This window comes from Gymnogyps californianus, chromosome 3, assembly GCF_018139145.2.
Source record: "Gymnogyps californianus isolate 813 chromosome 3, ASM1813914v2, whole genome shotgun sequence".
In the NCBI taxonomy this organism is placed as follows: Eukaryota; Metazoa; Chordata; class Aves; order Accipitriformes; family Cathartidae; genus Gymnogyps; species Gymnogyps californianus.
In genome coordinates this window covers 77157220-77171694 of record NC_059473.1, presented here as the reverse complement: position 1 = coordinate 77171694, position 14475 = coordinate 77157220, and the positions used below count along the sequence as shown (strand labels likewise).

Below are 14475 nucleotides of genomic sequence, written 5' to 3'. Positions count from 1 at the left end.
TGAGAGGCAATAAACTCAAATGCCTTAGAAATTTATTTAAAAAAAACCTGAATCCCACCCCCTAACTAAATATTACTTTACCTTAGAAAATGCTACTAGAGGTTAGCAATGAGGCCAATGTTTTATTGAGAGCACATGGATGATAAGAGATCTTTCACGTGGTGGCAACACAGACTAAGGCTTCTTATCAGGAAGGAACTTCTGAAGAGGTTTTTCTGTGAGTGTGTGTACTTACCAGTTTTATATCTTCTTCTGATACACTAAAAAGAGGTAGTTGAAGACAAGCTTTTGGACTAACTAGACCATATTCTCTTTCGTATTTTTATAAAAAGTATGTAAACATACGTTCTGTAAATTTTAGTTGTTTATGTAAATTATTGTAGTTTAGTTTATGCAGGTGATGCCTTCAAAAGGCAGTGTGCTGTGTGTTTTTCCAAGTATCTTCCAAGTTACCTTTTCTGGTTTAAATGTTGCTGATGTTTGAGATTTACTACTATTTGGAAAGTTTTGTGTGGAGCTGACTGAGAGAAAATGGTGTTTTGTTAGTCTCCATAAAGTCCTTGGATGTTAAGCCTAATATTCCTTCTATTTCTGTCAATGGAAACCGGTTTGGTTCTTCTGGTGTCTTCAACCACCCCCCCTACCCCAAAGAAGTTGCCTTAAGCAGTCATGTAGAATTTGCCAACAAAAGATACCTATAAATACAAAGTTAAGGGTGCTCTGCAGAATCTTGTTATCTTCCAGATCACAAAGTTGGTAATTCATTTTCATTTCTTTGTTTAAAAATGGAAAAGAAATCTATTTCCAGACACCAGCTAGTGTCTACTGTGTATGGCTTCCTCACAGTGTTTACTAAGGGCATGCTATGCACTGTCTACGTATGAGTAGCTATCTGCCTTTGTAAGAGACTGTTCAGATTCCAGTTTACATGGGAGAGTCCCAGTTCCTATCTCTACTTCAAGAGAGAGAGTCCACAGATTCAGTTTACATGGGTGCAAGAGAACAGACTCATAATCTCTGGAGGAGCAAAGTTGTGTGAGATCTTGGCACTTGCAGAAGCAGATAGTATGGGGCTTATGGCCTTTTCCATACCCACTGCCCTTATCTTTTGCATGAGCAAAAGATATTCCTACTCTTCTCTTTGAAAACTAATCCTCATATTCTTTATCCTTTGTTGCACTATCTCAATTACTGTGCTCCTCTGTTCTCCCACTTCCATATTTTCTAGTTTTGCCTCCCAAAGTTGTAAGAATATGTAGGTGTTACAAGAACCTCACGATGAGGAGAGGAGAGGGTGGTGTCTAAAGGGTATGCCTTCAAGGTCGACAATTCCGAAAAGGTGATCATATTCTCTTTTCTTTCTAGTTAGGCTTTGCTACCTCACTGATCGAAAGTGCTTGTTAGAGACAATTCTGTAGAGAAGCATTAGCTTGTTAGTATTAGGCTATGTGTCCCTTTTAACTGGTAACTAAATAATTGGTGGGGCACCAGGGCTACATCTGTACTAATAATTAATAAAAATTAAACAAAGGAGTTAGTCTCTGGCTTGGTGGCCAACTGCTGTGCCATGGGTTATGTTAATACAAGGAAAGTATTTTTAACCCCCTCCCTACCACACACAAAGTATTGGCTGGTAATGTCCCTACCTCTGCTTGTCTGTGCCCTGTGCCCAGGCATTTGTCAAGGAAAGTACTACCTTTCTTGGGCCAAAACCGTAGGAGGGACCATGCTAAGGGTCTAACTGTAGGGAAAGGTGTGGCCCAAAATTCAGGCCCATTGCCAGACTCTGTTTTACAAGTAAAGAGGTAGCCAGATTCTCAGATGTTTAAGGCTCTGCTGTATGAGGAAAGAGCCCAAGCACTGTTCCTCTATTGGGATCTTGCACTCACATTTGTGAATCAGGCCTTGCTGTTGTGTACAGCTTCTTTGGAGAGAACAAGCCCAATTCTTTGCCTCTGGGATGCAGTTCTTAGAAATGTAGTTTTCCCTGGAATACCACTGAAGGTGAGAGTTTGCAGATTTACCATTAACAAGAGGCTTATGGCAAGAACAAGCAAGTAAACATCTAAACATGCAGAAGTTTCTGAATAAATGCTGCTTTCACTTAATTATGTATTCTTTCACCAGGGAAAAATACTGAACACACTATTGCAGTGCTGGCTCACCTTTCTTTTGGAAGTCCTCATATTCTGTGTACATTCAAGAAAGCAGTGTTCCTTATAGGGGCTACTATGATCTCCCTTATATGAGAAGGACAGAGAAGATCCAGCTGCCAAGTTCTTTTTCCTCTGTAAATCATCAGAGCCTCTGTCAGTTGATTTCTTGATGAGTCCCTTATCAGATGATCAGATTTCTGCCAATTGCCTTTGTTTCCAAGGCAACCACTCTCTTGACAAGCCAGTTCCCTTCAATAGAAGGTAACTTATTTTTTAGAGTAGGTTGATTACATTTTAACTGCATAGTTCTTAATAAGATATTGCTGCTTAAGTTTCAGCCCTACATGAAAGTGAAAAGATAACAAAGAAGCAAAAGTCTCTGTAACTAAAATGGAGTTGGCAGTATGGTAAAGATATATACAGGGATTTTATAATCTCTCACAAAATTCATAAATTGTACATACTCCCTAAAGATAAGCCTGCCCACCAGTCGTTCTCATTTATGTATGTATTCAGTGTATTCTTTTTCTGAAAATAATGAGAGTTCCAGTTAAGCTGTTTAACTTATGAGGATGTTTCCCAAAAGCACAGATACGAGCAGTACTGCAATCTGCTTTCCTACTCACGTACGTCTCTAAACTGGTTGATACTGGTGTTTAAGAAATCATAGGTTCCAACCAAACTTTTTTTTTTAATGCAGTTCAGACTTTGACACGATCTTACCCTTCATCTCACGTAAGTAGTGTTTCTATCTGATAAGTGTTCAGGTTACCACATCCTTTGCTTTAGTGTCTTTTCTGTTCAGCTGCTTTTGTTTCCTACAAAACTTGTAGGATTGTCTCTGTTGAGGTTTCTTGGATTCATCCTGTGGATTTACAGTTTAGAGGAAGAGGCACAGACAGGATATAGTTACAAAACTCTTCTTCTGAGGAAAGCAAACTCAAACATCCATATTCATATAGGCAGATAATATCATCATGCCTACATATAATTCTGAAGATACTGATTTCTGAATATAGCTGGGTTAGTATTAGGTGACTGAAGTTGTTATTCTCTTGCTTATCCAGTGTCCTTTCAGGTTATAGTCTTGATTTCAGGGATGGCTGAACCTTGTAGAATCATTTCTTAAATGTTTGAAGTTTGTAGGACAAGGTATTCACATAACTGGAACCAAATTTTGATTTCTTTTAATACACTGAACTGTATTTAATATGTGCTGTAGAAACCTTCTTTCTTACAGATATCAGTCTATTTTAGAGTTGCAAGCACTTGTTTTTGGTTTTGGTTTTTTTTTTTTTTTTTTTTTTTTTTTTAGCATTGCTTCTCCAGAGGAGCAGGAATTGCCATATATGTGCTGAAATAATTTCAAGATAGTTTGTGTAAGCATTTGGATTTTGGAGCACTTAAATCCTCATGCTGTTAAAAGAAAGCATTATTCACTGTTAGCCATAATGAAGCAAGTGTTCCTCTGTAATGTGATTGCTTGGGAAATTTTTGACTGATCACAGTGAGCTATCCAGTCCCTTTTGTAGGGAAGTGATCTTACAAGAGCTTTGTCTTTTATTCTGTCTCCATCTGTTGATAGGATGACTTACATCTTCTGTCTGGACTGGCAGACAGGATTTAGGCGGCAATCCAGCAAACCACTTAAACAACAGTTTAGCTTTAAGCCTTACAGCAACTAAATTAACAGGTTAAAAAAAATTGAAATAACATTGCTAACACACTACTGCTATCTTTAGAAGGAAATTTAGGAGATTAGGTTGTATTGGTACGTGAACTATAAATGGAATAAGTGTTAAATTAAACATACACTAAGAATAGAAAACATAGATTAAGACCTTTGTCTTTAGTACAGAATTTAAAGGAGGAAAGATTCCTGTTTAATAGCAAAGAGTTTATATCTTGTATATGTCTTTTAGATCAGTGCTGCTTGAGTGTGTAGCTAGGCAAACAGAATAGATTTGTCACAGATGTATGTAATTGTTTCCTCTGGCCAAAGAAAGACTAATCATACAATCAGCAGGAATTACGGCACTACTCACTGTTGCTTTACAAAGAAATGACAACATACATGTTTCTCGTACTAACAGAACTAGTGACTACTATGCAGTTCGCAATAATTCACAGGCAGACCTGGAAATTCTAATATTTATGTTAAAGTTTACTAAAGTGTTTCTTTGAAAATTCTTCTTATTAAATCTTTTTAAAGTGTTAATTCTATCAGAAGAAAACACTGTCCTTGTGAATGGATGAACTTACAGTTTTAAGCTAGTTGAGTTTATATTCAGTTAATGAAACTGATGATAAAATAAAAATTGGCTCTTTGTGAGTTTAGTTTGGTTCAGCTTGCAGTTTTACTGTACAAGTGGAAATGCTTTAGGTTTTGTGTTCCATAATGGTGACCTCTTGTGGTGTAAATATGTCAGTATTTCTGAAGGAGCTTTCTGTAATACATACTGGAGGAAGTTGTATTTATATGTCACTTCTAATGAGCAGATAACCTACTAACTTAGTAAAATAACTTACAATCTTTTCCAATTAGTTATTAATATGCAGATCTCATACTGAGTGCATGTGAAGAAAGAAGCATTTTGAGCATTGTATTCTGATATACTTTGTGTGTATCTTTGTGTGTATTTATACTGTATCTTTTAGTGACCAGATGAAAAAGCCTGGCACAAGTTCATCATGGCCACGGAGTACAGGCTGGAAGAGAAGAGTAACAGGTACTTCATAAGGCATTTCAATCTCCAATCAAAAAATGTGAAATACAGTCAAATAGAAATAATTTAATTTTTGTGATTTTAAGATCTTTTTCTTCTTTATTCACTGAACAATATTTTTGGTTTTCTAGATGTATTGGGTTTTCTTTAGTGTTGTTGGTAAAGAGAAACAATATTAAAGAGATCCTCACTCTAAAAATCTGCTTATATTTTCTCTCTTGTTTTTCCCATATGTAGGCTTACGAATTTGCCAATCCATTAACACCTTGTTTGCCCATCACTTTTTGTAAATTGGCATGGTTGCACAGAAACTAATAAAGTTATGCCGAGCTATATTAGCTGAAGATACAGGTTCTGGATTGCCCTGTAGGGATGCATTTTGCTCATTTTACGTCACAGATTTTAAGTAATATTTCCTCATAGCTTGCACATTTCATACACGGCAAGTGCATATTTGCAAGTCTGGTATGGAAACCTGAAGTTTCTACACTGCTATTATTATGCTTTATTACTATTTTTCCAGAACTGAGAAGTTGCATTATTCTGGATCATTCTGGCGAAGGCTGTAATGTGCTCTGCTTTCATTTCCTTCAGAGGAGCTGAGAGTATTTACCATGTCATGGGAGTTAGTATTCTATGGGGCTGTATTTTCTCTGTTTATAAGCCTTTTAATTTATTTGTGCTATTTTATTGGTGCTATTGAAAAAATCATGTGTGTTGTTAGCATTGTTTCTTTTTATATCTACTTTTTTTAACATTATGTAGCTTCCTTAGTTTGTGCATACTTTGTCTTTAATCCCAGAATAAACAGTGGGATAGCAGTAGGAATTCTCAATCATTTCTTCTCTATAGTGGGGTGCTGGGAGGAGTGTTCATTTACAGATTATTTCTATTTCCTGATACGATTTGTGTTTATACTTTCACATTTTAGAGAGGAGGTAGACTGTTTTAATATTGATAAATTCATAGCCACTCAGTATTCTGTGAAAAGGCTAAACATGATAAGTCAGGCAGTACACAGCTTTTGAAAGCTCAGTGTTGCTAAGGCTCTTGTATTTACATGCTAAAAACAGCAACCAATAAATGTAGACTGATTAGTGATTTTTTTTTTTTTTTTTTGACCAGAGTGCAAAGCTGTGGTTAAGACCTATGAAAAAATGAGACAACGAACTTCAACTTGCTGAATTCTTTTGCTTGAGTATTTTTGCTGTTGAATTGTGATTCGCTCAATTAGAAGGTTCAGGACAGCTTCTGCAAAATTTTAAATATGGCTAGTGCCATAACTTTTCATCAGCAGCTTAAAAATCTCCCAGGACTGAGACACATGCAAGTTTGCAATTTATTAATGTTGAATTTCTTTATAATCATGTATTTCCTGTTCATTCTTATTGCTAGGATTAATATTGTTTAGTAAAAGCTGATTATCTTTTTTTTTTCCTAGTTAAAAGAGAGATTTGTTTAAAAAAAATTATGCCATTATGACTTTTAGGTAGCTATATTTTTCTGATGAATGTGAGACAACTGCAGCAGAGTGGCATAAAAAATCAGTTCTTTTTGTTCTGAACTAAAAATTGAATGACTGTTAATTTTTTTTCTAGTGAGAAGTTTGGTCATATCTGCAAATGCATACATGAACTATTCTATTTCTCGCTTAATAAAGTTAAGCGTGTCCGTAGTTAGAAAGTCAGTCCCATCTTTCAGTTTGAGAGGTAGCTACAAATTGGAAAGAAAAGAAATAATTGAGTCAATATGTGGGTTTTGTGGCAGGAGGGAACAGTGCAAACTATTCTAGTGTTCTCATTTCAGCTGTGCTCTTACGTATCCAGAGCAGAACTTTCACTTCATTGCAAATGCTGCATAGTGTTTTATTAATTAAACTACTCATCGATCTAAATAAGACTATTAACTCATTTGATCTAGAAAATAAAAAAGGTCTGCAAAATAAGTAATAATAATAACATGTACTTATACTAATATGTATATATGCACACACCAACAATACATAGTTATTGTAATAACATAGCAGTGTATTACTTATGAAAGAGCAGCATTTTTGTGTAATCTGTTGAAATAGATATAATTGATAGATTCATTCTGTGTAAAATATAGGTAGACAGTTAACGTTAATACAGATACTCAAAAAGTCTGGATTTTTTTTTTTAAAGAGCAAGCTTTTAAAATAGGAAGTTTTTAATTGTTTCACTGTTTAAGATCTGAGATACTGTTCTCATGATGCAAACCTCTCAATATCAGTGTTTCCATGTAGTACAGTATTTTTTGTGTTTGATAATGATTATGTTAAGAGTTTACATTGTCATTTAAATGTAAGAGCTAGTAATGAACAGTAGGAGACACTTTCTGACAAATCTGTCACTTAAAAAATGTATATATTCTAGTCTTAATGGCTTTCTTGTTATTTAGTGGAGTTGTGTGACTTTTATTTCCCTAGTTTAAAAAAAAAACCACAAAAAACCCCCACAAACAAACAACAAACCAAACCCCATCTTTATAACAACAGTTTTGGTTGCCTGCAAGATAAGGAGCTTAACCTAATCTTGAACTCCAAAAATATGCCTACATGCACCTTGTAAGCAATTGTTAGATCCTTTAAAACTCAAGTTGCGCAGAAACTCTGGCTCTCCAGCTGTAGTGGGCCAATGGTCAGGACCAGAATTTTTTCACTTCACATAGTGCCAGGTGAATGTGAAAAGGGTGTTCAGCAAGTTGGAATAATTCCCTGTGATATTGCATCCATATGAAAGTCAATCCTGGAATCCATTTTCTAATAAATCATGTTTCACCAACTCCCTTGTCCAGTCTCAAAACAGATCCACGCTCCCAGTCTTGTTTCTAGAATAATTTCATACTGCTGATTTTTTTTTGGTCTACCAATTTTTAACTTGATGTCTGCTGATAGACTTTTTTTGTCTTTTCGTTTCGAAGCAAAGTATAAAAAAAGCTGAAATATTTTTTAAAACTTCTCTTTGTGAAGTGGACAAGGTTTCTGATAATGAACAGTAGCTCTTTCTCAGTCACTGTGGAGGAAATTGGTTGAGGGTGGCCAAGAAAACTGGGAGTTGGTTGCCTTCAAGGTTTCTGTCATGTTTATTGGAGGCAAAACATCTTTCAGATATCTGTAGTTTGCTGTTCATTTCCCAAGATGCTGTGTGAGAAATTGTTAACATCACAAAGAATAGGAGGGAAACATGCATTTTACAAAAATTTAGTCAAGAAGTTCTCAAAACTAATTGCATGAAGTGGTTAGAATTGCTAACAGGATGTAATAACTAACAAGACTATTTTTCCCTAACTGACCAAAGAGTCAGTTAACCAAGCTTAGTGTAATATTGTGCATGTGTACTAGATAAAATTGTACAATCCTAGAAGATTGTCTGTAGTATGGATATTTTTTAACACGGAACAAGCTGTCATGTGGACACAGAGCTGAAAAATAGTAGGACATGTTGATGTAAAAGTAGTCATTACCTTCCTATTCAGCGATCAAATGAAACATTGTCAGCAAACAAAAACAAACGGGCTTTACGGTACAGCTTTACATATCAAAACATTTATCCATCTAGTTTTGTTTGAAACTTTTGTTTTTGAGAAAATGTAAATAAAAACAAAAGTTTGAATAGGTAGAATAACCCAGAATATAGCAAAATGTGACATTTTTAGATTTCTTTTCTGACTGATTAATAAAGTATTTGTAGCTATTTATTTGTGTAGAAGTTGAAACCTTCACTGAATATGTGCTTTTGTTTTGAATGTATTTTGAAGGCTTAGAAGATGAAACAAGAATCAATGAATCAGAAGAGGAAGAAATCTTTTGGCATATAAAGATTCTACCAATTCTGCACGAACTGGGAGGAGGTGGGTAACTGTTCTTGAAAGGGTGTACTGTCTGTACTATTTCCTGCAGGAAACATGGGACTTATTTGTGTTTACTACAAAAGAGTAACAGTAGTTGGACTATGTAGTCTTTTATGCTTTCATATGTTCAGTGACTTTGCAGTGTAAACCTGGCCTGGGCAGCTGTCTCGAGGTGGCCCTGCTTGAGCCGGGGGGTTGGACCAGATGACCTCCAGAGGTCGCTTCCAGCCTCAACCATTCTGTGATTCTGTAAAAAAAATACTGGTTTAGAGAAGATCTTGTCTGATTAAATTACCTTATTTTAGACAACATAGCTCTGCCAGCTTAGCAGTCAGTGATGAGGTAATAATTTTAAGAATAAAGTACTGCACAGATTCACTGTTTTAAGCATAGACTGTATTGAAGGTCTCAATTAATTTTAGAAAACTAAGGAAATCTTAATGAAAATTTCCATTTGTGCTTAAAGTGTTAGGTGTCTCAGAAAAGTACGTAATGACCCAGAATATTGACGCAAAATTGAGTAAATTAAGTATGGCTTGAAAGATTGAACTCTGAAATCCATTTTAACATTTTATTCAAAAGGTTGTTTAGTTGCCTTCTATAGACATTATATTTATTTGAATGGTGGGAATATAGAAAGTAGATTTGTTTTTACAAGTGGTTAAAAGTGAGTGTCAAATTAGGGGATTGATTCTGTTTTATGGGATCTTTTGCAGTGTTCATTATAGCATGGTACAGATTAGAAAATTTTTTTTGCATAATTTTGCAGATGTTGATGAATATGAAACACCTGTACGGTACTGAGTGATTCCCAAAATATATCATTATTTTAAAAAGATAGGATTCTCATTCCCACATCTGTCACTGATGTGTAGAAAAACAGTGATCACGAAATTTGAAAACAGCTGTGCAACTTCACATTTTCCTTGCTTAATGCTGAGATTGTCAAATATGAACCACTGAGTTAAAGTTGTTCATAGTGAGATGTTCTTTATAGGTAAGCAAAATATTATTTAGAGGTAAAATCTAATCATGTCTTTCCCTTGTCATGAATGTAACTAAGGAAAATCAATTTTCATGCCCCTTTTCCTCAGTCTTTACTTGATTTGGCTAGTGTGTTGGGGTTTTTTTTAGCTTTTTTAAAAGCTTGATTATGGCTTAGTTTTTCTAATAATAGATGAAATTATCTAACCAGTTGATTAAGGTTTTTGTAGTACTACATTCAAAGTTAAGAGTTTTGCTGCTTCTTGAATATTCACACAGATTGTAACTGAATTGCATCATGGCCTCCTGCAGCTGCGTGTTATATTGCTTTATTTAGGCTGTTTACTGCACAATTGCAGTTTTTCCTATCAAAATGAATATTAGAATTCCATAATTTTAATGTTTTGAGTGGGTCTGTTAGTAAATCAGTATTTCTTAATTTTGTATGCAGTCACTTGCTTAATACCTTTCAGCTAATTCCCTGCACATGCATTTAGGTCATATTTAGTTTTTTATATATTAATAGAAAAGCCTTTTTCTTCTTCTTTCTCCCTCAAAAATATTTGCAGAAAACGTTCCATTCAAAAACAAATCTGAAGTTTAACCTGGAACTTAATTATTGTCTAAAATCTTATGAATATCATGCGCTTGAGATGATTGTTATATGACAAAACCAAATAGAACCCCAAAGGCTCTTTTTCTAGAGGAGCAAATACTTTATTTTGTTACATTCCAGTACTCAAGGGAGGATAAGCTTCAAAAATGCCCCATGGGATGAGTGATGAATAATTGTTGTTGTTGTTGCTGTTGTTAATTTTGATGAAATGGAGTGGAGACCTTTCAGTTTTGGTTCCTTGCCACTCCTGTTTCACTGCTTACTGGAGCAGAGAGTTTAGAATCATGCTAAATTCTGTTAAATTTTCTGTCATGATGGGCGTAGAAATGGCATAGTCATTGCTGTTCTTTGAGTATGATGATTGCAAATTGAGAGCTTCCAGGCACTGCTCAGCATGAGAGGTGGGTCCTTGAATCTGCCTACAGGTGTGGGGCCTTAGATATAATGTTTTTTGTCGTAATTTCCTGTCCATATATATTTCATCACAAGTGCTTTGCCTCCTTGAATATGATGCTATTTCAGCTGTGAAGTACATCCTGAGTAAATGCAGAGTTTATACAGGCCGTTTAAGTGGATTTATACAGTGCTTTATTAGTGTCACCTTATAGACAAAAGCAAATGTAAGAAATGAAAAAAAAAACCCCCTCACTCTTGAATTTTAAAAATAGGCAAGACTTTTCCTTTTCCCTCTAAAGTAAACATGTACGTGATTCCATTGTGTTGAGATGCAGATTTTGTAATAATTTACTGCAGGTTTTATTTTTGTATTTTTTAAATAGCGTCTGAGGGACTCAGGAGGTAGATGACTTTTTTGTCAATAGGCCAACAGTCCACTCAAATATATCTTGCACCTCTACTATGCATTGGAGAGTTCTAACGAGTTTTTACATTCACTTGTTCTTAATCCCAGCAAGGTTCGATAGATTAGGTTATGTATATGGGCAGAAGAATATTCCTTAACTGTCTCTCACATGTAATGTTTGGTGGAGCTCTTTAAAGAATGTATTCAGATTCACAGTTTCCTGGTAGACATTTGGTCAATCTGATTATTAAGCATTAAAGGTGAGTTTCATTTTAGCTTTAGGTATTATTTTGGCTCTGTGACTTCTTGGCTTGAGTCTCTTCTTTTTGAAAGAGCAGAATAAAACTGTTTCTGAGGATCGCGTTACCATTTTAAGAGATTTATTGGGCCCCTCATTTTTGTTGTTGTGCAACCCATTCTTTATTTTGTTCTCCTGTGTCTTTGTCTATTGAGATGCTCTGGAAAAGGTGGCACTGATAATTATTTTTTATTTTTCTCTCCCTTCCCACCCCCTTCAAGTAGAAGACAACGTAGAAAATCTTTGTCTGGCTTGCACAAAGCTCTATCAAGCCTTGAATGAAGGAAATATGCTTGGAAAAAGATTTAAAAGAAGAAGTGTGCTTCTGAAGACATTATATAAACTTGTAGGCATTGATTCAGATCCACTTTGCCTGAAGCTGGCAAAGATTATTCTGGCTGTAAGTGTCTTAAAATGCTGTTTGGTAGAATGTGAAGCTCAAAATCGTGAATTACAACTTGCATTTAGTTTTTCATTTCATACTTTTAAACTGTGTCTAAACTAACCCTTTCCTAAGCACAATTTCCTGCCATACGGATACTAATCTCCCATTTCATCCAGATCGGCACTTATTGGAGCGTATTTTTTGCAGAGAAATTACGTCTGGGGGAGGAAGGAGGGACACAAAATAGGATAGCTGGTGTATGGTGGCAGGAATATTGCTTAGGCATGGAAAAGAGACAGTGTCCTAAGCTGGGATATACGTGCAGGGATTTAAACAAAACAATAATTTTAAAAATTACACATGGAAATGAAGCTTAGTTTTTGAATAATATCTTGACCTTATTAAATACCTTTATCTGAAAATACCAAACCAGGGTTTTTTTGGAAAGTGAGTAAGTGTAATTATCTGTTTCTTTAGTATTTTGGGTTAAAACTCTCAATTAGGTTGGTGCTTTTGAACCTATTGGTTCAGCTTCTACTAAGTATGTATGGACAGTCCCTGGTGAAAGGATACCAGCTGGCATTGTGTTGTAGACATTTTAGTAATTTGTGTGTGTGTGTTGGTGGGGGGGGGTGTCTCCTTTAAGGTAGCCTGTGTTATTTTAATCAGAAGATGTAATTATATATTCAGATACTGCATAGATGTTAAGTGGTGCTTATAAAAAAAAAAAAGTTCTGTTACAGACATTTTTCTGTGGAATCTTTAAAAATCATGAACAAGAGAAGAAATTGCTCTTGAAATGCAGAGGAAAGGAAGAGACTTGTCATTGTATTTTTAACACTTTTACTTCCCTTTCATGATCTCTCAATGACCATTAGTACATCATAAGATCTTGTTTTCTGATATTTGAGAATAACTTCCATTATGACATGTGCTGTTGTACTGGAGTTCTTTGTGGTATGGCCATAGATGCCAAACCAGCGAATCCTGTGCAGAATTTCTTTGTAAGAGTGAATTAGAGAAAAAAAACGTGCAAGTTATTCATATACTACCTGCAGAAAATATATAAAAAGTTTATATATCATGTGTTATTTTAAAGTCAGTCAGCACAGTTTGCTAAATAGAGCTTAAACTAGCTAGGTTTCAGAGTCCTTTAATTCTGCAAACTTTTCAGTTTGGCTCAGTGTACTGTCAGGGTTTCAGCTGGAATTTAATAGTTCTGTGAGAATACAAGTTTGCCGTGGTGTCCGAACTTGTAAAATGTTATGGTGCATTTTTGTGTGTAGATTTTAGTTGTGATTTTTACGTCTTTTACTTTCTTTGCAGATGAAAGTGGATGGAAAAAATCTTCTCAGTGTTTGCAAGCTTGCGTTTAAAATTTGCAGGAATGAGAAAAATGATTACATCATTCAAAATGATAGACTATTAGGTATGTATTCTGTTCTTATATATAAGATGTTGAAATTCAATAGTTAGACTGATCATCTTTCAAGAAACATTCTCAGAGTTAACTTAGTCATGCACTAAAAATTGCCTACTAGGTCAAACTAACGGTCCATCTAATCCAGTGTGCTGTGTCTAACGGTGGCGATAGGGAATGCTGTTTAGGGAGAGCATGGAAGCCTATGTGTTTTCTGTGATCCGTTTCCCCTGTGCTATCCCAGCATCCAGAATTGTTACATTCTATAAGGGACATTAGATGGTGCATCCTGGCCTAATCCTTTTTAGTCTCTGTTTATAGATCTTTTGTTCATTAATTTGCCTAATTCCTTTTTGAACTTCCTGATTCTGTCTGCCTCTGCAATCTCAGAGCAACAAGTTCCAGAAGTTCTCTGTCTGCTGTTTTAAACCTATCTACTTTTCATTATGGCTCTGCTTGTAGTTTTGCAGGATTTGTAAGAGTTTCTACAGTCAGCTTACCCTCCACCTTCATGATTTTTTTAAACCGCAGTCATATCGCATCTCTGCCTTCTCCTCTACAGACTGAGGCATCTCAGCCTTTTAGCTCTCTCTTTGAAAGGATGTTGTGTCATTCCCTCAGTTGTTTTAGTAGCCCTTCTATGTACCTCCTCCAACTGCAGCAGATCCTTCTTGAGATGTACAGAACAAAACTGTCTATAGAAGTCAAGATGTGTCTGCACCAAATTTTACAGAAGCGAAATAATGCTGTCTGTGTCATTGGCCATCATCAGGAAGGTTATTGAGAACGATCATTGGCCTTTTTAGCTGCTGCTGCACATTGAGCCAATGGTTTTGGAGAATTGTCAGCAACGGCTCTAAGATCTCTTTCATGATTGTAACTGTATTTATGTCCTACACACACACCTTGCAAATATGAGAAATATGAAGAAAATGACAGTGTACGAATGATACTCAGTATTGATTAATGGTCATTCCTTTCATTAAAACTTCATTATGTTTTATTAACGTAGGCCTTGACCTTGCAAGCATTTATTGCATGTGCATAAGTTAAAGCATATGTGTATATCTGCTTAGATAGATGAGAGTATTCATGGTCTTAAAGTTTAGTATGTGAGTGTTGTCAGAAATAAAGACCAGATAAGCCTTTCCAGTAGTAAGATCAACAGGAAAGGACTCGGAGAAAAGAGAACAGCTCAGATTGCCCAACTGAGCA

At 35.5% G+C, this 14475-nt stretch overlaps 1 protein-coding gene across 2 annotated transcripts in view; it reads left to right on the top strand.

Annotated features, from left to right (window-relative positions):
- The window catches only part of ARMC2 (armadillo repeat containing 2), a 68432-nt gene that overhangs the window by 18528 nt on the left and 35429 nt on the right, over window positions 1-14475 (top strand). For both annotated transcript variants that reach the window (XM_050894257.1, XM_050894256.1), the window contains 4 exons: window positions 4815-4885; window positions 8663-8755; window positions 11680-11855; window positions 13167-13269. In XM_050894257.1, the coding sequence (XP_050750214.1) occupies window positions 4815-4885; window positions 8663-8755; window positions 11680-11855; window positions 13167-13269 (443 nt within the window). The remainder of the gene's footprint in view (window positions 1-4814; window positions 4886-8662; window positions 8756-11679; window positions 11856-13166; window positions 13270-14475) is intronic.